At 35.4% G+C, this 21988-nt stretch overlaps 4 protein-coding genes across 7 annotated transcripts in view; 2 read left to right on the top strand and 2 right to left on the bottom strand.

Annotated features, from left to right (window-relative positions):
• Positions 1-149: 149 nt before the first annotated feature.
• Positions 150-1347, top strand: LOC103830535. The gene is made up of 2 exons (XM_009106339.3): positions 150-677; positions 754-1347. The coding sequence occupies exons 1-2, from the start codon at positions 438-440 to the stop codon at positions 1189-1191; spliced, it is 678 nt and encodes a 225-aa protein (XP_009104587.1). The 5' UTR covers positions 150-437; the 3' UTR covers positions 1192-1347.
• A 451-nt stretch (positions 1348-1798) lies between these two features.
• LOC103830534 (synaptonemal complex protein 1) lies at positions 1799-7236 on the bottom strand. 2 transcript variants are annotated; one of them, XM_009106337.3, is made up of 18 exons: positions 6851-7236; positions 6715-6764; positions 6087-6294; positions 5881-6006; positions 5613-5711; positions 4586-5262; positions 4249-4497; positions 4039-4167; positions 3877-3945; positions 3684-3794; positions 3351-3458; positions 3162-3272; positions 2991-3077; positions 2813-2905; positions 2621-2728; positions 2466-2549; positions 2310-2372; positions 1799-2120 (listed from the first exon to the last, which is right to left on the bottom strand). In XM_009106337.3, the coding sequence occupies exons 1-18, from the start codon at positions 6999-7001 to the stop codon at positions 2016-2018; spliced, it is 2628 nt and encodes an 875-aa protein (XP_009104585.1). In that variant the 5' UTR covers positions 7002-7236; the 3' UTR covers positions 1799-2015. The 2 variants fall into 2 exon arrangements, with proteins under 2 accessions (XP_009104585.1, XP_009104586.1); XM_009106338.3 differs by having other exon boundaries at positions 6647-6764; positions 6851-7047.
• A 558-nt stretch (positions 7237-7794) lies between these two features.
• On the top strand, positions 7795-10186 carry LOC103830532 (probable mitochondrial adenine nucleotide transporter BTL2). The gene is made up of 4 exons (XM_009106333.3): positions 7795-8366; positions 8442-8745; positions 9402-9869; positions 9963-10186. The coding sequence occupies exons 1-4, from the start codon at positions 8014-8016 to the stop codon at positions 10029-10031; spliced, it is 1194 nt and encodes a 397-aa protein (XP_009104581.1). The 5' UTR covers positions 7795-8013; the 3' UTR covers positions 10032-10186.
• LOC103830533 (probable pectin methyltransferase QUA2) overlaps positions 10139-21988 on the bottom strand; it is a 23438-nt gene continuing 11588 nt past the window's right edge. The window contains exons 3-11 of one of the 3 annotated variants that reach the window (XM_009106335.3): positions 14065-14162; positions 13043-13743; positions 12832-12961; positions 12416-12656; positions 12128-12341; positions 11872-12047; positions 11187-11490; positions 10970-11111; positions 10139-10631 (exon numbers count right to left, since the gene is read on the bottom strand). In XM_009106335.3, the coding sequence (XP_009104583.2) occupies positions 10473-10631; positions 10970-11111; positions 11187-11490; positions 11872-12047; positions 12128-12341; positions 12416-12656; positions 12832-12961; positions 13043-13731 (2055 nt within the window). In that variant the 5' untranslated portion in view covers positions 13732-13743; positions 14065-14162 and the 3' untranslated portion in view covers positions 10139-10472. Of the gene's footprint in view, positions 10632-10969; positions 11112-11186; positions 11491-11871; positions 12048-12127; positions 12342-12415; positions 12657-12831; positions 12962-13042; positions 13744-14064; positions 14371-21988 lie in introns of those variants that run through there. The other 2 variants (XM_033275655.1, XM_009106336.3) reach the window with 2 other exon arrangements.

The following is a 21988-nucleotide window of genomic DNA, read 5'->3' as shown; positions in this document are numbered from 1 at the left end:
ACAGAGAAATTGGTTAGAACTTCACATCTAAGCCTTTAAATGAGACTGTTTGGAGTTATTGAACACACCCAACTTGAAAACTCACACATCATGCTTCACATTACTTCCCCTCTTCTTCTTTTTTTTCTTTTTAATTCCCCCAGAAATAAAAATATCCAATTTAAAAATGCAATAGTAACTAAATATTTTAAACTATATATCAAATTTATCAACCATTTTAAAATTCTTATATTGGTATTTAATTCCATTACTTCATATGAACCGGTGGAGACATTAACTCCCCTGAAGATGTTCCTACATGCATATAAATAGAGACGATCTTCGTATACTTTTAAAATCTATCTGCTCATTTCCTTCTAGGATCAAAGAGAGATAGAGAGAGTTTAAACTTACCTGATAAGCATAAATTACTCGGTGAAACAAAGACTGATAGGATAATGGTTTCTCGACAGGAAGGAACCCTCTACACCAGAAAGAGGGATTTCACAATCTATGGGGAAGAGTTTCATAATTCATTCAAGAAGAGCAAACAAGAAGATCCATCACAGGGCAAACTCCAGAGCACTATGTTCAATGAACGACCAAAATCAGAGAGTATGAGATCAATTACCTTCGATTTTGAACTTCATCTCCACACTCCTCTACCTTCAAATTGCCAAAAATCTATAGAGGCTAAGGTTTGTATCGAATTCTTTGTATTTGATATCTATGTGTTATGGTATGCATCTAAAACATGCATGCTTATATTTTCAGGGATATTCGAGGGCATCTGAGGATCATAGGACATACCCCAAAGATCCCGTGATTGTTGGACGACCTAAGATGAGTTTAGACCTAGAGCTGAACCTTTCACCTTCTTACTCACCTTCAACAACCACAACGAAGATAGATGAATCCACAAAACACAACAAGACCGTCTCATCATCGGAGGGTAAAAACTTGACAAGTCAGAGTAAGAAGACAACAATTGGGACAGGGTTAAACCGATCACTGTCTTGGCTTGCTTTTGAAGGTGGTGATGATGATCACAAGGAGCAAGAGATGGTAACAAAAGTGTGCATGAAATGCCACATGCTGGTTATGCTGTGTACATCAAGTCCTGTTTGTCCCAACTGCAAGTTCATGCACCCGCATGATCCCAGCTCTACAAAACTGTTTAAACCATCAAATTTGCTGAGGCTCATGTGCTAGGCTTTTCAGGGGTTACTGTCTTACTGGATTTATAATATTTGTACGGGAATAATATGAGGCAGAGTCTAGACAAGGACAAAGTTATGTATATACGCTACAAGTACCAAAAAACTTAATTTTATGATTCCTATGAAAGACATTCCATCTATTTGTTCATGGTTTAGATCTCTTAACCAGTTAGTATTTGCATTGAATTGTACTTGATATAAAACTATACATGTCTATTAGAATGGCAAACTAAACATATATGGATACTGGCTATAGCTATGTTCAAGGTATGTTATGCCAGAGCCCAGAGAGTGGAGTCACCATGGCTAATATCACCGGAGGATGAAGACAGGCTTAGTTATAAAGCTGTTATATACCAAGTTATTTGAATATGGTTCAGTAGCAGCTAGCCACGATGCTTCATATCAAATGTATGGACTAGAGAATATGACAGAATGTGGTTAACTTAAAAAAGCTGAAACATATTGTAAAGCTAATATGATCAGACACAGATTCAGGTGGAGGGAATGTTTTACCACAAGGACTCGCGAACCAGAGAAGCTATATACTGTTAAACAGGTGGGGAACAAGACCACGATTCAACCTGACATTAAAAACATCAGCTGGAGATGTATTTCTGTAAGACTGTAACTAGTAGTAATAAACAAGTTCTTCAACCATACTAGTTACTCCCCGAAATAACAAATGAGAAACTCGATGCAATAGGAAACGTCTGTAATCACAAGGTATGACCAACATATATTTATCGAATGGTGTAGCAAAGAGCTTAAGAGTGCGGAAACAGTTTTAGGATCCGAGCTTAGCTTAGATTCAAATCATTCAAACGCATAAGGATCATCAGCATAAGGATTGAGGGAGCCTTCTGAAAACAGATCTCCTAGGTTTGCAGACTGTGGTGGATGACTCCTTATGGCTGCCACCTGTACATGTGGAAGACATTCTCTGTGTTAATACACCACAGATGTGATCACATCAAACATTTACCATACTTTTTTCATGTTTGCTTCACTTGAGTGATATCTAAATATGTAACTAACCCTGCTTCGCCACTAGTTTACTTGGGCCAGATTTATACATTCCAAATATTTAGCAAGCTTCTGTGGATCTACCTTAGCGATACTTCTGGGGGTCTTGGCTTTGGGTGTAATCCGTGTAGATCTCCTCCTTGGCTCCTGTAGCCATAAGAAAATATGAATCCCAACTCAGTTGTTGAACATAGCTGAATATTTAAGATGAATCAGGGTTAATGCGCAGAATAGGTTTACCTCAAACATTACTGTGCCTCCTGTTTTCCTTCGTTTTGTGGTCCTCCCATCGTTCGTTTCAACTTCATATTCGCGACGAGCCACCTGCCAAGTTAAATCCACAACAAATGATGACGTTAGGAGCTCCTGTAATGAATAGTTATTAAGTGTTTTACCTTGCTATGATGCTTTTGACTGCTCATTAAGCTTCTCGTATTTGCATTTTCAACTTTCTTCAACATCTTCGTCACAGGTGTTTCTGCTGCCTTTACAAAAGGTGAATCCTGCATTTTCATCCATGAGAATGTTATGTATATTTATTTACATGTGCAGACTTTGACAAAGCAGAAACAATTTTATTTTTCTACCTGTTCGTCGCCATCCTGCATCACTGTTGCATGCTTGCTTCTCTTGCTAGCAGGACGAGGAGCTCTCACTTTAACAGATGAAACAGAGTATTCCTACAGAATGATCAAGTTATCAAAACCAATATGTGTAAAGTGATAACTAAAGTATTCTTTTAGTTGATCAAAATGATCTGTGGACCTTCCTAGAGTTCAGTTCTTGCTCTTCAGGATCTTTGTCACTCATAACCCTCCATTGCATTTGCAACAAAGCTCTTTGCCTCTCTTCCTGCAACGATAACTCATTTTAAGTCATCAGGATTTAAACCTTTAACACGTGAAACTTTTATAATAAATCTTGATAGACACGAACTTTTGATCTTTGAAGATCTAATTCATCTTGCAGCTTCTTGCATTCATCTTCGTACTGACACTTGAATGCTTTCAACTCAACATCATGCTCGTTCCTGAGTGTTGTTATCCTCTGGATGAAGATAAAAAACCATATGAATACTAGAGGCTTCATATCCTAACATAACTATCAAATTGTGTCTATTGGTACCTCTGTTAATTCAGTTTCAGCCTGAATCTGAGCTTGTCTCAGCTCCTCATCGTGCTTAGCTTTGAGATTGAACTCCCTATTTTCGTGTTCCTTCTGAATTGAGAGTGTCTGCAAACATGCAGTTTAATCAGCCTACTAGTTCCCTGCTCAGCTATAACTTCCAGAGAGAAAAGACAGAGAAAAGAGACTTTGATTCAGATATCTGCATCTACTACTACTAAACCTATGATTTTTAGGGGTAAAATCCGTAGAAATTTCCTTCTAACACATGTATAAGCTTATTCACGCTTGGTGATGTTCAGAAACATTAGGTTTAAGTGGAGATTACTATACCAGAGAAGCATGATCCTCTTGAACGGTTAGCAATTGCTGCTTCGATTCGGCTTTACAATCTGAAAGTTCTTTGTCATATTTAGTGGATGATTCTTTGATAACCTTCTCAACCTGAAATCAGGACCAAGAACACGACAGAACCATTATCAAATAATTGTTCGGACGATTGCAGTTACAGACTGTCAGCATATACCTTTTCCTTTTCTGCATTAATAATCTCCTGTTTCTCCTCATCATATTTCCTCCGGATTTCATTAATGGCCTAAAAAGCATATACGTCAAATGTTTTGGTGTTTTATATTTAGATTTTGCATACTATTCGAGCATTTATAAGGAGAAAGTGATCCAGATATACCTGGTCATTCCTCTGAGATAACTCCTTCAAGTGCCTTGATAATTCCAACTGTTTATTTTCCAGCATCAGAGCATATTGCTTCTTCGCCTCTACAAGCTTAGTTTCAGCAGCTGCCAGTAGCTCCTTGTCCTGTAATGGAGTTAACATATGATGAGTACAAAAAGGTGGATAATACTCATAAAGCCTTGTCCAAGATCTATCTTGTCAAACCTCTGTGGTTTTCTGGTCCAGCTTCTTCTCATTTTCCTTGCATCGATGGATAAGAAGTTCTTTTTCTTCAATAACGCTTTGGAGCTGGTTCACTTCTTCTGACAATGAATCCACACGCAGCTGATTGCTCTGGCTCTCTTTCTGCAAAATCTCCATTTCTTCAGTCTTTCTCTGTGCATCAGCCTGAAACTTCTCATAGTTCTCTTTACTTTCAAGCTCTGATGATGAAAGCTTTAGCATCAATTCTTCCTGTGAGATACATGAACAGATTAAGCATTGCAACTACGGATTGATGATTTTGATAGAGATTGTACAAAGTGATAGAAGATATATTTACCGTCTTATTCTCTGAAGCCCTCAGATTTTCCAACAAAGCTTCTATTTCCTCTTTCAGCTTTACGACCACTGCTTCTGTTTCAGCATTTGTTGAAACTAGACATTTGGCTTCAGACTCCAGTTTTTCAATTGTCTGCCTTGCGGAGCAGCGTTCCTCGGCAAGTTGGGAAACCAATGTCTCTTTAGCTTTCTTCAGTTCCTCTCTTTGTTCATATAACTCATTACCTGATGATTGCAGACCTTCTTTCTGAAAGGTTACACTCAATAACTCTCCTTGGAGTTGATTGAATAACGTTTGAGCACGATCAGAGGCAAGATCTCTATCCTTTTGGAGCAACATAAGGTGAGTGCCATATAAAGCATTTAGCTTATCAAAGTTTTTCATGAACACCAAGTTCTTTTTGTCCAATTCACCCAACTCAGTTGCCAAAGAGTGGATAAAGCCCTCGAGCTTCTTAACCTCCTGGTCTGAGTTAATCAGTTTCTCAGATAGATTATCCGCACTCAGCCGAATATCCATCTTCTCTTGTTCCAAATTCTCCTTGACGCCAACAAGGTATTTGGCCTCGTCTTCTTTTGATGTTAACTCCAGCCGCAGCTTCTCAATTTGGAAGTTTACATTCTCAATGTTGACTTTTGCTTCAGCTATAGCTGCTTCAGAATTTGCTATCGTAGCATCTGCCATTAAGACGGGAAATTAAGTAGATTTCAGTCAAATAGCAATACTATCATATAGGTGTAACACGGACCAAAAAAGAGTATTTTTGTTATAAGTTGATATACCAGTTAAGACTCCATACATAAAGAAACCGTATAGAGCACAAATGTGCGTTCCTTTGAATAATAACCTGTATGCAAGCTAAGAACTGGCTATCTTTTTCCATCTAAAAAGTGAATACCCTTCAGAAACCCTGAATTTTCAACATATTTGGTGCGTGGGTACATGCTTAAGCTATTAAATCAGATAAACACGTGGCCTAGTGCATGTAAGGAATGACAGTATGAATCTATAAGATTAAGAAATTTACCTTTCACGTTTAAGAGACTGGCAGTTCTACACTGTTCACTAAGATAAGAGTTTTCTTTCTGTTCTTTCTCGAATCGTAGCTCCTCTAGTTCCTTCTCTCCTGCATGGTTAACTTATTAAATGTAACTAAAGTGTCTAACAATATCCAACAAAAGAAACAACAGAGAAATATTGATAAACCATATTGAAGCAAATCAATCACTTTTAAGTTAAAGGTTTTCCTATGAAAGAAAAAACAAAGCATGCCTGAGACAAAACTAACAACTTACGGCTTTTGATGTCTTCTTCAGCGGAACTCAGTCTCACAGAGAGATCTTGCATTTGCTGCTTTAAAGAGTCAATTGTTTCCGCACTAGTAGAGAATTTGGACTCGAAGAACTCCTTATCCTTCTCCGCTGTAAATACAAATAAGGAAACAGAGAAAGCAACATTACACCATAAGTAATTAAAGGACCAATGTGCATCTACTATATACCTTCTTGAACCTGAGAAGCCAAATGCTGGAGAGTCTCAGTAAGTTGATCACAGAGAGTCTTGGTTGAAGAAAACTTGGACTCCATTCCTCTCCAAAGCTTTTCATCCTCCTTTTGCATCACCCTGAGCTTAGCATTCTCGTTGAAAGCGTTCTGTAGTTTCTCCTCTAAAGCAAGTATATGATCCTTGGATCTTTTCAACTTAGAGTTCTGCATCATGAAAAGAACTTCAGATCAAATGCATTTCTAGCTATATATCACGAGAATAACTTAACAATAACTAGAACAAGATGTAATAATCAAACACTCGCAAAACTAAGCAGAGATCCGATAGAACGTCAAGGAGCAACACCACCATACATACCTCGTAACCACATGGATCAAACTTAAGCTTGTATACATCCGACTCGAAGAAGCACAATTCTAGGCTAGCAACAACACCATACATACTCTTAAGCACATCGATCAAACTTAAGTTTGGATAGACACAGAAACTAAGCAGAGATCCGAATCGAAGAAGCGCAATCCTAGGCTAGCAAAAACAGCATATATATATAAATACCTCTAAAGCACATCGAACAAACTTAAGTTTGTATAGACGCAGAAACTAAGAAGAAGCAATCGAAATACCGCCAATTCAAGATCGGACTTCATAGACGCCTGTTCCTTCACCAATTTCTCTGGAAAACAGATGCGAAGCTCATCAGAACAGTGCAATCATCAAATTGAATCGAAACGAAACGAAACGAAACAGCAGAAAGCAAACCTGCAGTGAACTTGAGATTCGAGAAGTTTCCGGAAGAGACGGAATCGTGAGGTTGGCGCGAGGAAGAGAAGGAGAGATTCTTCGCCGATCCAAGCGCCATAGATCGAATCTGATCCAAGCTCTTCATCGCCGGGAACCCTATCTTCTGCATTTTTCGAGAGTTCACGAACAAAAATCGTAACTGTTTCTATTTTCCCGCGCTCTCTCCTCTCTCTAGAGTATGTGAGAGATGATGATTAATGGACGTTGACGTTGGCGGTAGAGCCGTCCGGTATTTAAATCGTCAGAACCGAGTCAGCCCGGCATAAGGCTAAATGAAATGTGCTGACGTCAGCAAACCGCGTGATTAAAGAGGAGCCAGGGGTTTAGGAATTATTGTACAATTACTAGAAACGTTTCATGAAATTACACAATTAATACGTAGATTTAGCATTTCTATCATTGAGTTCTTATTTTATTACAGATTATAAAAAGTATAATATTCTACTACTAGTAATATATTTATTTTATAAAAATGCATATTCATAATTATATTTACATCTTGCTAAATTATTTTATGAAAATTCATATATAACGGTTGTTTGTACACCATGCTGAAAAGGTTTAATATTTTTAGTAATTTCTATAGTTAATAATAAATTAAATTTTGTAAGATTTGAACTCAAATGTTTAAATATTAATAAATATTTAATTAATTCATATAAAATATAAAAATTCAATTCTTGTTTATAAATTATTCATCATTAATTCTTATTTTCACCTTTTTTCTTTGGTGCCACACCTAACCTTTTTATTTACACTTTGTTAAATATGTTTCAGAACATTTTTATTGATTAAATAACTGATGACTATATTTTTAAATTTGAAATAAGTTTTTAATACAAAATATTAATTAATTTTAGTTAAACTACTTTATCAAAAGGGTTCTCACTTTTCACAGTAGATTAACCGTTGATATTGAAATTCATTTTTGGTTAACTATAAAACTTTTGAATTCACTATTGATTACTATCTTTACATTTTTTTCCATTTGGTGCCATAACAAATTAAATCAACCACTTCGACCCAATAACGGTCCGACCGGTCCAGAACCACTCCATTGACCGGTTGACAAACCAGCTCTCGTCTACAAATCCTAAAGAATATTCTTCTCCATTATCCAAATGTCAGGACTCCACATCTTACCTCACGATCCTTCGTCTCCTTCAAGCTCCAGCGACCTATCCAATGAAGCTTTCTTCATCACAGGAGGTTTGTTTCTCGAACCACCAGACCTCTCGTCTCCCTTCTTCCGCTCCATCTCCTCCAAATGCATTTGCTCAGACTCAAAGCCTCTGCATTTCACCGGTCACCGGAGAAACCAAACCCGTCTCCGTTCCGACAAGAACTTTCTCTTCATGTCCCTAAGCTTGAGTAAAGACGAAAAAACAGTTTCCAGTGGAGTGAGAAGAAGAAGTGGGACCATGAACACACGGAAGCATCTCTGGGCTGGTGCTGTAGCTGCCATGGTTTCAAAGTATACATCTTTCGATTAGTACACATTACAATTTGACTTTACTTTCATTAATGTGTTGTTGTTGTTGATGTTCAGAACTTTCTTAGCCCCACTTGAGAGACTGAAGCTTGAGTACACAGTTCGCGGTGAGCAGAGGAACTTGTTGGTGGTGGCTAAGACGATTGCGACCACGCAAGGCTTCAGAGGTTTTTGGAAAGGAAACTTGCTAAATGTTCTCAGGACGGCTCCTTTCAAAGCCGTCAACTTTTGTGCCTACGATATGTATAGAAAGCAGTTGCTTAGACTCGCTGGGAATGATGAGGCTACTAACTTTGAGAGGTTTGTTGCTGGTGCTGCTGCTGGGATCACTGCTACTGTTCTCTGCTTGCCTCTTGACACTGTAGGTTCTTACTTCTTTTAACCATTTTAGATCAAAGATGAGACGTTAGCATTACTGTCTTTCTTTAGAGCAGAGCATTTAGTTTTAGACAGGACAGCGGGAAAAATTATGACTGAAGAAGTGTGTTCTTATACTGTGTAGATAGGAACCAAACTAGTGCCACTTGACACACTAGGTTCTTACTTCGTTTGACCATTTTATATCAAAGATGAGACATTAGCGTTACTGTCTTTCTTTAGAGCATAACATTTAGGTTTGGACAGGACAATGAGAACATTCATGTAAGAAACATTATGTCTGAAGTGTGTTCTTCTACTGTAGATAGTGCCACTTAATGACACTGTAGGTTTTTACTTCGTTTGACTATTTTAGATCAAAGATGAGACCTTTGTGTGTTTAGAGTGACATAAAGGTCAAGCATTACTGTCTTTCTTTAGAGCAGAACAAGGGACAAAACAATAAGAACATGCACAGGGTCGGTCTTGAACATATCGAGATGAAACATTCGGCTCATGTCTCAAAACTTTAGTGGTTAATATATATATATTAATTCGGCTCTTGATTAATGAAAATATATGCCCTATAAATCTCAGGACCGGTCCTAAACATGTATGTGGGAAACATTATGATTGTAATTTGTTCTTCTGTTGGATTAGATACGAACAAAACTAGTGGCTCGGGGAGGAGAAGCCTTGGGAGGGATCGCAGGAGCCTTCAAGTATATGATCCAAACCGAAGGATTGTTGTCTCTCTACAAGGGTCTAGTCCCTTCAATAGCAAGCATGGCTCTGTCCGGTGCAGTTTTCTACGGCGTTTACGACATCCTTAAGTCATCTTATCTGCATACACCGGAAGGCCGGAAAAGACTGAAAGACATGAAGCAGCAGGGGCAAGAACTCAATGCTCTGGACAAGCTTGAGCTAGGACCTATTAGAACTCTTCTGTACGGTGCTGTAGCAGGTGCTTGTACTGAAGTGGCTACGTATCCTTTTGAAGTAGTGAGACGACAGCTTCAGATGCAGATTGGTAGAGACAAGTTGAATGCTTTAGCTATGGGGTTTAATATCATTGAAAGAGGAGGGATCCCTGCTTTATACGCTGGGCTTTTACCTAGCTTGCTTCAGGTTTGCATAATAGTTCATACGACATTATTACCAAACTCAACGTGCCTTTTCTAAAACTTGATATGTTGTTCTTCTTCTGTTTCATATCTCCAGGTCTTGCCTTCTGCTGCAATAAGTTACTTTGTCTACGAGTGTATGAAGATAGTGCTTAAAGTAGAGTGACAAGAAGATAGTAGATTCCAAGAGCATTCATGCATCAACACAATGCAATGATAGTTTTGTTCTACTTTTGATCCTTTGAAATTGCTAAAAGATATTGAAAATGAAAATGAAAATACAACTTCAACTTATTTGATAAACATCATCATCTTCACAAATGTGGATCATATTCTTTTCACTGTATATAAATAATTAAGTATTTTTAAAAATAGTAAACCTCAAAAGTAAAAATAAATCTAGATTCTGTAAAATGGGAACTCATGAAACCAGATAAAGAAACTTCACCGGCGGTCTTACGTCCCCCGGCGGGATATATATATCATCTTCTTACTCCCTTTCTTCTTCCCCCGTATAGCCACCACAGTTCAATGATGTGAGACTTGGAACAAAAATAAAATTTAGAAAAGTAGACAAAACCTGTGTCTATGTCCTCCTTGTTCTTGTTCAGATTGATTGTCTCTTGGTGATTGGTTTTTGACAGACGAGAAGTCTCTGTTCACTGCTGCTTTCAACCTCTATGACTCTAGCTTCCCACTTCAACTGCGTTGTCAAAGCTCTGGCTGCTTCCACCAGCTGCGCCGTGTCACGGATTATCACCCATCCCTGCACCCAAGTTTTGTTTTATTGTATAGCTCCAAGAACATATAATATTTCCAAAGTTTTGTTTTATTGTATAGCACTAAAACAATATTTTGTCCAAAAAAATAATACACAAGGGGGAATATTTCACAAAATAGCATTTATTAAAAGTTAAAAAAAAATTATATAATATTTGGATTTAGGGGTTATTGATTAGAGTTTACGATTTAGTTAGAGCGGTTTAATTTTTTTTTTTGTGTGTAAATTGGTGCTATTTTGGAGTTTTTTTTCATATGGGTGCCATTTTTATGATAAACTTTAAAAATGTGCCATTCTTTTGAGAGTAAAGACAATATGTGTACCTCTGGACGAAGTAATCTATCAATCTCTGTGAATATTTGCATAAACGAGCATGAGCTCCGGAGCTTGCTTGTCTGAAGAGTCAAAAGATTGTCTGCGTGGACCAGATCGTATGTTCTCGGATAACTCGGGAATGCTTCACACCTGAAAGTTATTACAAAGACAACGTTGAGAAACTGATTCCGTAGTGTTAATGAGAATCTAATAGTAGACTCTCACCAGTCGTGCAAAACTCCGACAAAGCCACGGTCAAGGATCATAGGGAGGTGGTTTGGTCCAGCTGTAGGGACAACATTCATGACCCAAACCGATTTCTTTGCTTCCAACAACGCGGAGTTGAGCCCACCGTATTGAGCATTCATGTCCAAAACGTTTCTGAGCATGTTGTAAGGGGGTGACGGGTCTTCGTCGCCTGGTCTCTTGGGGTGATCAGAGAATATCAGAGGAGACAAGAGTGACCAGTATTCTCTCACATTTACTTTCCAGTTCTCAGCATCTTCTCCAACCACCTCCTGGTGAAGACCTATAATCAAACCACCCCCAGGAATCAAAAATGAGAACCACATAAGCTACAGAAAATATGAAATCTTAAGGCAACTGTAATTAAGCTTCCATTGCGAGTATGAGGAATGGGTTTCAACAAAACATAAAATAATTAAATACTATTTCCGTTCCAAAATGTATGATGTTTTGAAGAGTTTTTTTATGTTTTGAAAACATACGATGTTTTGATATTTTATATTAGTTTTAGTTTTATGGAAAACTGTGGGACTAATGGTGTTTTAAAAACTTTTTAATAAATAGTTGAATTAGTTTTTAATTTATAATTTCAATGCTACTTTTTAGGAGAAATATATGTCTTAATTTTGTGCCATTAACCAAAGCATCATTAAGAGAGACTAACCATATAGTGAAAGTTCGGTCTTGTTCATGTTAGACCGGCTAGGCCATCTTGTCCTGCTTTCAATGGGAATCCACCTCCGGTTACGTGTTCCACCAAGGCACATCTGAAGCGGTCTGTAATAAGGAGACTCGACGTCGTGCCCTTTGGAACACACAGAAGGACCAACCCCAGGCTTCCTGTTTATACAACATTTTAATGTAAGAAGACTTAATAAATATGTAGTTCATATAAGAGATGGTGTGTGTGTCACACTGACCGGGCACTGTAACATTTGGTTTTGATTGTCTTCTTCCAGACAACAGTCTTGTCTTGCTGAGATAAAAGAGTCCAACAGATGCTTTCAGCAAAATCATGAACAAAGTTCCATCTCTTAAGATCATCTTTGTTACGAGCGTTTGTGAGGGGAGATGTCCAAACAAAGTAGCCTCCAGGCTTCAGAACTCTATCGACTTCTACAAGGAGAAGCCCCTCTACACACAGCGGAATACAAACTTACATCAAGGCCATGTCCTCCAAGGAAAAATGAGATTAATGTGTCGTTTACCTTTCTGGTCCCAATCAATACCACACGTTGAGCAATGCAACATATCAAAGGAAAGAGAAGGATATGGCAATTGCTTTGATACAAAAGAAGCAATCATCGCAGGTAAGCCCCTCTCAAGTGTTAGCTGGACTTGGCTACCCGAGGCTTCGTAATTTGCTATGCACATGGTTAAAAGCTGTTTTGAGAGTAAATGTGCTCCAAAGCTACCATAACCACATCCAATATCCAATATAGTTCTCACCTGAAACAAAACCAAGAATAAAAATACCATATACGAATCTGAGCTGAGAGGGATAAAAGATGAACTACAACCAGGGCCGGATCTGAGATTTTGGGAGCCATAAACATTTTTAGATTAATCTATAATATTTTAAAAATATGGGTACCAAGACTACAATGAGAGTATGTTGACTTACGCCAGCTTCAATGAAGTTATCATTCTTAATCCCAATCATCTGAGCAATTTGATGGGAATAGTCTTCAACCTCATCAAACATAGGAGATGCAGAACGAAAAGATATCTGATCATCATCCATCATCATCATCCTGTAAAAACAAAACCCAAAACTCAGCAATTAAACCAATTAAATCAACAATAGCAAATAAGCAACAATGCATCATCATTACCTCTTGTTGATACTACCAGAAGTCAAGACTTCATCAGCAGTAATCTTAACATTACGAAACCAAATAACATCTTTACCCGTAGGCCACCTCAGCGGAACCTTATAATCCACAGGCGGCAAAACCAAACACTCCTGTTTCGAACCAGACCCACAAAACCGATCGTTTTCATCGCCGTTGGTGTAACCCATCTCAAGACTCTCAGAGACATTAAAGCAAGGAACATAGTTCTCAGCTTCTGTATCACAATACTCCAACTCTTTCCACCTGCTGGGACCAATCGAGATCTCCCCAATATCCAACAAATCCGAAACGAGCTGCTCCTGCAACCTCCTGTAGTTAAGATACACGTGACCACCTCTCGGTGACGCCGAGATCGAAAGCGTCCACCAGAAGGAACCAGCTAAAGCGAGAACAACGATGAGAACCAAACTGATCTTGAGAAAGAGGAGAACCAATCTGTGCCTGCTCCTCGGATCACTGCCGTTGTCGCCGGTTTTGGAAGGGGATTGAGTATTGTTGGAGAAGAGGAAAGCGAAAGGAAACCGTAAGGTTAAGCTGTTGCTGTCTGTCGTAGAACGGCCTCTGATCAAGTCTGTTTTGTCTTTCATTTGAGAGTCTCGTAGATCGTCAGCGCTGTCGGAAACTCGTACTCCTCCTGAGATGCCACGTTGCAGTGGCATCGACGACATGTTGAGAGATCACTGTTATAACAAAAAAAATATAAAACTCTAATCAGATGAAACTAGAAGAGATTCGGACAAAACTAATCGATCTGGTGATGGAAACTAATGTTCTGTCTGAAAATTACTGAAACTGTAAACAATTAATAAGATTCGGATCTCTGCCTGCCGCTCGAATTAAGCATCAGCAGATCCATGAATTCGGGGGGGGGGGGGGGGGGGGGGGGGGGGGGGGGGGAGGGGGAGATGATCGAATCAGCTCGAGGAATGTCAGAAAACATCGAAATCTAACCACAATCGACTCGAATCAAAACAAAATGAAAAAAAAAAAAGACACGACACCTTGTTTTTTGTTTCTACCTCCTTGTAGTAGTGTTCTTGGAGCAGAAGATACAAACTGTATTTACAAAACGATTTGAATCTTTAATCTTCTTCGGGAGCTCTGTATCTCTGTATATGATATATATCTACGAGATGGAGCTAGAGAGTGTGAGGGAGAGTGAAGCAGAAGCAGTAGCAAGCGTCGTGTATGGATCTAATCTCGACAGAGCTCCTGAGAACTGAATTATTAACAAAAAAATAATTATCTCAATTTAAGAATTAATTCCGTTGGCAAGGCTCTCTCGATTACCATTTTTTTATTTATAAACATACAGAAAGATATAAATTAGTGGAATAATCTCTACTCTCTCGCGTTGAATTAATAAAAAAAAGGAAAATCTTTTCTGTATTTTATTTTATTTTGTTTTATTTTATTTTATTTTTGGGTTACACCCGTATTTAAGGGAAAAAGAAGAGAAGCTTCACATGGGTACATGTCTAATTTCTATCATGTAATTAAATCACGCTGTGTTTAATTTAGGACAATTGTCAATAATAGCACTTTTTAAAGTTTATGTCTCAAAAATAGTATTAGAAGAAGAAAGTCACAAAAATGACATTCATTAAATGTTAAAATATTTCGAATACCTTTGGTTTAAAATTAAATAAACAAACAAAAATAAATAAAAATAAATAAAAATAAAATAAAAAAGAAATAAAAATTTTTTATAGTTTCAGATTATATGTTTTCAGATTCGAAATTTTTATAATTTTTTTTTGAATTTTTTTTATTTTTTTTTCAAATTTTATTTTTATAATTTAAAAATACTTTTTGAAACTATTTTTAAAATTTTTATTTTTTATTTTAGTATTTATTTTTTATAAAATTTTAAACCTTAATTCCAAAACCCCACCCCTTGACTCTAAACCCTAAGTGTATATTTACCTCTTTAATGAAATCTATTTTTGTTAATTTGAACCTTGAGTGCTACTTTGGGAACAAAAACTTGATTTGATTTGGTGCTATCCTAATTTTTTTTTTCTCTTTAATTTACTTTAATTTAATTTAATTGTTGACCTTTCTCTTTCTCTTTCTTCCATGAAACCTTTGGCGGTGCATAAAAACAAATTATATTTATTGACTCTTCGAATTTAATTTGAGTAATTCGACTGAAAAATTAGGAAAATGTTTAATTAGTATGGTTGACAAATTTAAACCCTGAGAAAGATGCCTAATGGAGTAATATAATTCTACCTGTGATACTTACTTTGCGCTAGGTGTCTCACAAGCTTTTATTAAAGGTTATTTTGTCGGTAGTTAGTGAATTTTTTGTACGTTATGTCGAAATTTGTTTCGTAGCCTTAATGACATTTACGTGAACATCGTGAACTTCAGTAAACAACAAAAAATATATTACCCTTTTATTTTTGTTAATTATCTTTGAATTATAAGTATCATCGTAACGGCATTGCGAACTACCGTAGCTAAGCGACACTAGTTCATGTTGCTTTATCAAACTGAATATTCTGGTCTCAAATTTGGTTTATTTTACGTTATTTCTTATTTAAATTTATTAATTTCTTCATTTTCCATTTTAGTTTGCCAGTCTACTACTCAGCTGTGATTTCAAAATTATTAGTTTCTGATAAATCATAGTATGCCACGTGTTATGTATATATGAATGAATACAATGGGTGTTCAAAAAAAAAAAAAGAATGAATACAATGATGAGTTTTTTATTATATAAAATTGAGTTGATAGCTAAACTTTAAATAACTACAAAAAACACATGATAAATGCTATGAGAAAAAAAAATTGGCCGGTTTAGGATATGCCCTTCCGATCAGAATTTGGATTATAGAACAGAGTGTGCATGTCTTCGGTTTGTTTTTTTTTTCCAACATATATAGGTTTGTCTTCTCATCCAAAAATCAATGCTTGACAGAATTAAAAAAAATATATATATTTTATATAAAAAAATCACGATCATTTATTAGCAAACGCATTGGTAGGAGACCAGTTGCCCACTTGTACACGCCAATCACGATAAGGTTAACTTTGGAGGTAATACGCCTATACGAGGCAAAGTTCGTTTTTTTTATTTAAATCCCACTTACTGTGCATTTCTTCGTTAATCGTTTCGTATTTTTACTTCATTTAAAATTTTAATTATAGTATAGTTATGAGTTGTTTGATGGCTCATGCATATTTATTTAATGTATTTATAAATATGCATGTATCGTAAATTAAATAAAGTGGAAGAGGCCATCATGAGGAATTTTGTAGCTTCTTGGATACGAACGAAAGTTTTGTTTACATTTTTGCATATGTTTGTATTCGTCGTGGAGAAAGATACTACGCATGGTTCAGATAACTATCACGTAAATGACAACGCACGAGTTACGAGTATAAAGCCAGGTAAATTTATGAATTTTATTGGAAGAATGTAAAAATCCATGAATAAAATGGGATCAGGTTGCTCAACAACATTCCAATGTGCAAAGAGACAACATGTACCCTTCCATGTTTGTAATTTATTGTGTTTGGGGAAAGGTATACTTCTATTGACTAAACAAACAGAAAATATTTCTTTTTGTATTTGCAATGTCCATTTTCATCTTAATGGCATGTCTTAATTTATTGTGTTTGCTCTTACAACTGAAGTTATTAAACATTAACAACTATTCTTCTTGTGATAATGTTTTAACCTAGATTGCATGGAAACTCGGATGAAAGTTCGTTTCACGTTTCAGAAACGTTTCGCAATCGGAATCTCTAGAAAATTTGTAGAAACTTATTAGAAACTCGTTTTTAAAAAATCTCTCGATGAAAACTTACGTTTCTACTTTGGAAACTTGATTCTGTTTTGGAAACGTGAAAAAAATCTTTTTAAATAAATTTTGCAAATTGTATTTTTATTTTGAGTTAAGCTACTTAATATTTAAGTATTGGATATCTGCTATTCTAAATTTTTAATACAATTTTGATGTTTAACTATTACTTGTTTCATTTTCGTATACTTAACATAAAATTGTTATTTGTTGATTTATATTCTTAGATATACCAAACACAAAAAACAAATGTACTCACATGTTAATAATATATATATATATGCATATAAACGTTTTCATTCCTAAAAATTTTAAAATCATATTTCCACATTTCGAAACATTTCGTTTCCGCGTATCCATTTCTATGCAACTTAGGTTTTAACTATATTACATAACCACTTCTATATATTATCCCGTTTACGGTTATCATAAATGTTTTGAAGGATTAGCAAAATTAATTAACTATACTATATTTTGGAGCAGCGAGATGTACATCAAAGAAATGTTTTTCTTTTTCAATATGCATGGCACAACACAATAAAAAGATTAATATATATATATATATATATATATGGTGAAAATTAAGTGTAGTTTATTTGCGATTCAAGTTAAAACTAGACTGGTATATTTGGTGTTACTAAACCGCAAAGATAACGAAATCCTCTATATACTAAAACACAAGTCAGTAGACCAATAACATTTTGCCACATAGATTAAAAAGAAAAATTAATAAAAACAAAAAAACAAATTAAAAACAAAACCGAGAGAGCTAAATGTTTATCTCATAAAATCAAAAATATTTCTTCTTGCCACTTCGCCGACCGTTTTCTTTCCAGACCACGATCACCAGTTATCAACAATCTAAAAAATAACTACTGTTACTTTAAATATACGAGGTTTTTCTTTTTTTTTTTTTTTTTTTTTTTTTTTTTTTGATCAAACTACTTGCATTAAAACTAAAAGGGGTGTTTTACTCCATAGGAGGTACATCAGCACATAAGAGAGCCGACTTTGCCACTTCGTCGGCCTCAGTGTTTTGTAACCGAGGTACATAACAGAAAGAGATTGTATCAAATAAACGACAAAGGTGATAGATGTCAAACATAATGCCATACAGCGCCGGTCTTGATTCCTTTGTCTTCAATAGAGAGATGAGGACTGAAGAATCAGAGAAGACGGTAAGGGATTGAATGTTCGACGACGCAGCCATCATGACTGCAGAACGCACCGCAAGGGCTTCAGCTATAAGGGCTGATGATGTATAACGACGATGATACCGGATGGTTGGGAGTGAAGTGCAGTTCGGTCCTCTGAAGATTCCTCCCACACCGCAGGTTCCCGTCTCCCTTTTCCATGCAGCATCGACATGGCACGTATCTTCGTAGCCGTGGGGAGTATAAGTGGGTGATGTTCTGGGGCTTGGGCCCTGTTCCTGGCCTGTTACGTCTTCCTGTTGTGCTTCTTGCCACTCTTTTGCATCCTTGATTGCTCTGTGTATCACTTCCAAAGCTGTAGAAGACCTGTCATCAAAACATAGTTTGTTACGCGCTTTCCATATACGCCATAGTAGCCAAGGCCACAGCGGGATGTGGAGACCAATAGGAGGTAGTGTAATGCTCTTATTTCCAAGAGATAATAGTGTAGCTATTGAGGGGATGGAGGGGTCGGGTCTCCTATCTAACGGCGCTAAATTCCAGACTGCTTCCGCTAACGGGCATAAAAGAAAGGTATGTAGATCATCCTCGATGCCATTACAGCTTTTGCAGCAGAAAGCAGGGAAGCCTCGTCGTTCAAGATTTGCGCTTACTGGGATGGCTTTGTTCATTATTTTCCAGAGGAAATGTTGCAGTTTAGGGCTCGTTTTTTGATTCCAAATGTTTTTTAGCCAGTCGAAATCTCCTTGGTGTTGTGTTCCCGCTTGTTCCCCCGTGCTTGCTAGTCTGTAACCCGATCTCGTAGTGTAGGTCCCTGAGACCTCTGGTAGCCAGACTAGGGTGTCCTCTGCTTGTGTCGAACTGGTGATGATGTTGAGTATGACCTCATACGAGGTTTTTCTTTATAATTGCATCTTGATACAGAAACACATCTTCTCTCTTTCTCTAATCACAGACCTGATTTTGCAATGCAAAACTTCGTCGCCGAGAGACATTGTTATTCACTTATTAGTCAGATATTTTATTTGTGTTTGCTTAATATCTTTGGATCTCACTATGTTCTCTACTTCTATCATCGCCTTGATTTATCAAACCTCACCCACTCACGTGCATGATTTTCTTCAAAAACTCAAGGTTATAAATGTGCAAAAAACACAAGGTCATCTTCTTTTCCAAAACGAAAATGTGAGACAGAAAAGACAAAGCGGATATATAAAGTTTTTCTTTGTCTCATATGTTACTCTTCAAAAATCTCTTTATTTTTGTATGCTAATTTTTTTTATCTTATAATTAATAGATAATAATTGACTGATGCAGGTTTCAAAAAATGTGAAAATATCAGAGAATCTAACACTATCCAAAAAGACTATCAACACAAATGAAATTACAGGTATAAATTTCATATTTTACTAACCTTTTTTATCGTAATAAAGTATCATATTTGTAAATGATGTCTACATAGAAAAGATTTCTGAAAGGAACAATATTTTTTTCTAAGTATCATATTTTGTATTGTTTCTCTCGGATTGATGTATTTTTTTCTTTTTGTTCTCGGAAAGATAAAGTAAAAATCATGATGATAACATCTAGAATATCATTCTTTATGAGATTTCTTTTGAAATTTTACCTAAATAGCAAGTACATATTTCTTGGCTTATTTACTAAATAAAAAACATATAATAAGTATAGAAACTAGAATAAGATTTTATTTTTTTCTTTTGTATAAGAAAGATAATTGTTGTAAGAGAAAAATAACAAAAGCAAACACACACCTTGCAACTATTAATCACTTTGTCCCTCTAAGAAACAAGAGAAGGAGACTATTATCCTAACAGAACTTAAGTACATATATATTTGCTATCTACAGATATTGCAATACGTTGAGTATTAGCATGAACCTGGCAATACATTTGCTACAAAACACACTGATTATTAATATAATAAACTAATCCTTTTTTTCCCGTACGCAGTACGGGTGGAACACTAGTAGACATATAATTCTTTTGTTTCTTTCTTGTTACACAAAAGTATTATTTTAGAATTGAAGTACAACAATTGGCTTAATATTAATTACAAATGCTTTGATTTTATAAATAATTTTATTTATCTCAAATATTATTAATTGAATATGTATAATTATAAAAACTTAAATATATTTTAATTATTTTTTAATATGTGTAAAAATGTAAAAATGACACTTTTTGCAAAACATAGAGAATAGTATCAGAGTTGTCAAAAAAAAAGAGTAGTATCGGAGTGATTGATCTAATTAATCGCCCGAGCTAGTAAATGTGAATTAAGCATTAAGGTAGGTTTCTTAATGACATTTTTATTAAAGTGGTTTATTAACTACTTAACCAGCCAGAAGATCAGAAGCTAATTAATTGCACTATCAGTCGGCTCGCATCCTATGCCATCGTGGTGTGTAGTGTGTACGTATTTTACATGCAACAAATGCATGTTCATACACTACAATGTCTGCATAAAATAAAAATACACACACGTGTTGACGTATATTGTGTCGTTGTATGTGCCATAATACATGTTATTTTTTTGGTTTTGGATTCAAGACCGCTAGATAATTTATTGGTTTGTGCGTTTTTGTCTGAACATAATTTGATGGATCTGCTATGAAAAAAAAGTTTTAACCAAATGGTATTGGCTTAGTGCTAAAAGGCTCACAGTTGTGAGTACTGTCCTGGGTTTAATTCCTCTTGATTATCCGGAACGCTTTAAATAGTAAGAAAACGCAGATCCTGCGAACCTCGTAGTGATTAGTCATTGGATCTAAAAAGTCTTTGGGAATCACACTACGGTTATAAAAAAAAGTAGAGGTAAAAGTGTAGGCACATAACCAAAATTTTAATGATATATGTGTTCCACTCTATTCTGCACGGATAATCAACTTACGATTCGATTTAATTTGTAATTTTTTTGTGATATTTTATGTTTTAGATATCTAAAAATTGATGTTTTTAACAAATATACGTACTTTTAATAGATATACAATTTGATCTGTAAAAAAATATGATAAAATTTAAAAATGAAAATGAAAAATTTAGTATAAAATAATGATATTTCGCTACAATTTTTTAAAAACTACGCACTTTTTAAAATGTAATAATGAAATAATTAATTTAGTGACTAAAAGTATTACAAAACTTATACGCAAATAAAAATAAAATATATATATATACTCCTAATTTTATATACATGTATATAACAGATCATATCTAACATTTTTATAGATGAAGAAATTGCCAATCAGCCCATATTGAGAATAAATTTATTCGTAGATAATTTTGTATTAATTTGTCAATACTTGACATAATTACCCTTACACTAGTGAAAATAACTATCAAAATTATATATCTCAGGAAAATATATTAAAAATCATGTGAACAGCAATAACTCATATTATTATAAGATGGTACATGTTTTTAGGATTTTTAAAAGATAAATAAAATCTATAACAAAATATAAAATATAGTTAATACTCTATTTGATCCATTAACCTTTTTCAATGATGTCTTTCAAAATTAACAAAAACTTAATGTATCTTAATATAAATTTGGATTTGGTTAACATAATAAATTTACTGTTATACTTTTTACAGTTTTATTTTTGTAACAAATATTTTTTACAATTTAAAATACTGATTTCATTGACATTTTATGTTACATTACCTAACATATTTTGAATACCACACATTCAAAACAAAATTAACCAACATTAATTATTTTATAGCTTGTTGTTATAAGATTAAAATTTACAACTTTAATTTGCTTTTTATTAAATTATAATGAATTGTTATGTCTTGGTGAAAAATTGCCATAATCGACCTTGCAAAAGAGTTATTGTCAAAGTTAATTGCAGTTATGACTACTAAAAAATATTGTTTCAAGTTTCAACGAAGTAAACATTCATCCATAAATCAAAATTTGGGAAAGAAACATAGT

This window comes from Brassica rapa, chromosome A07 (genome assembly GCF_000309985.2).
Source record: "Brassica rapa cultivar Chiifu-401-42 chromosome A07, CAAS_Brap_v3.01, whole genome shotgun sequence".
Taxonomy (NCBI): Eukaryota; Viridiplantae; Streptophyta; class Magnoliopsida; order Brassicales; family Brassicaceae; genus Brassica; species Brassica rapa.
Note: the sequence above shows the minus strand (reverse complement) of the source record. Positions and strands in the feature narration are given on the sequence as shown.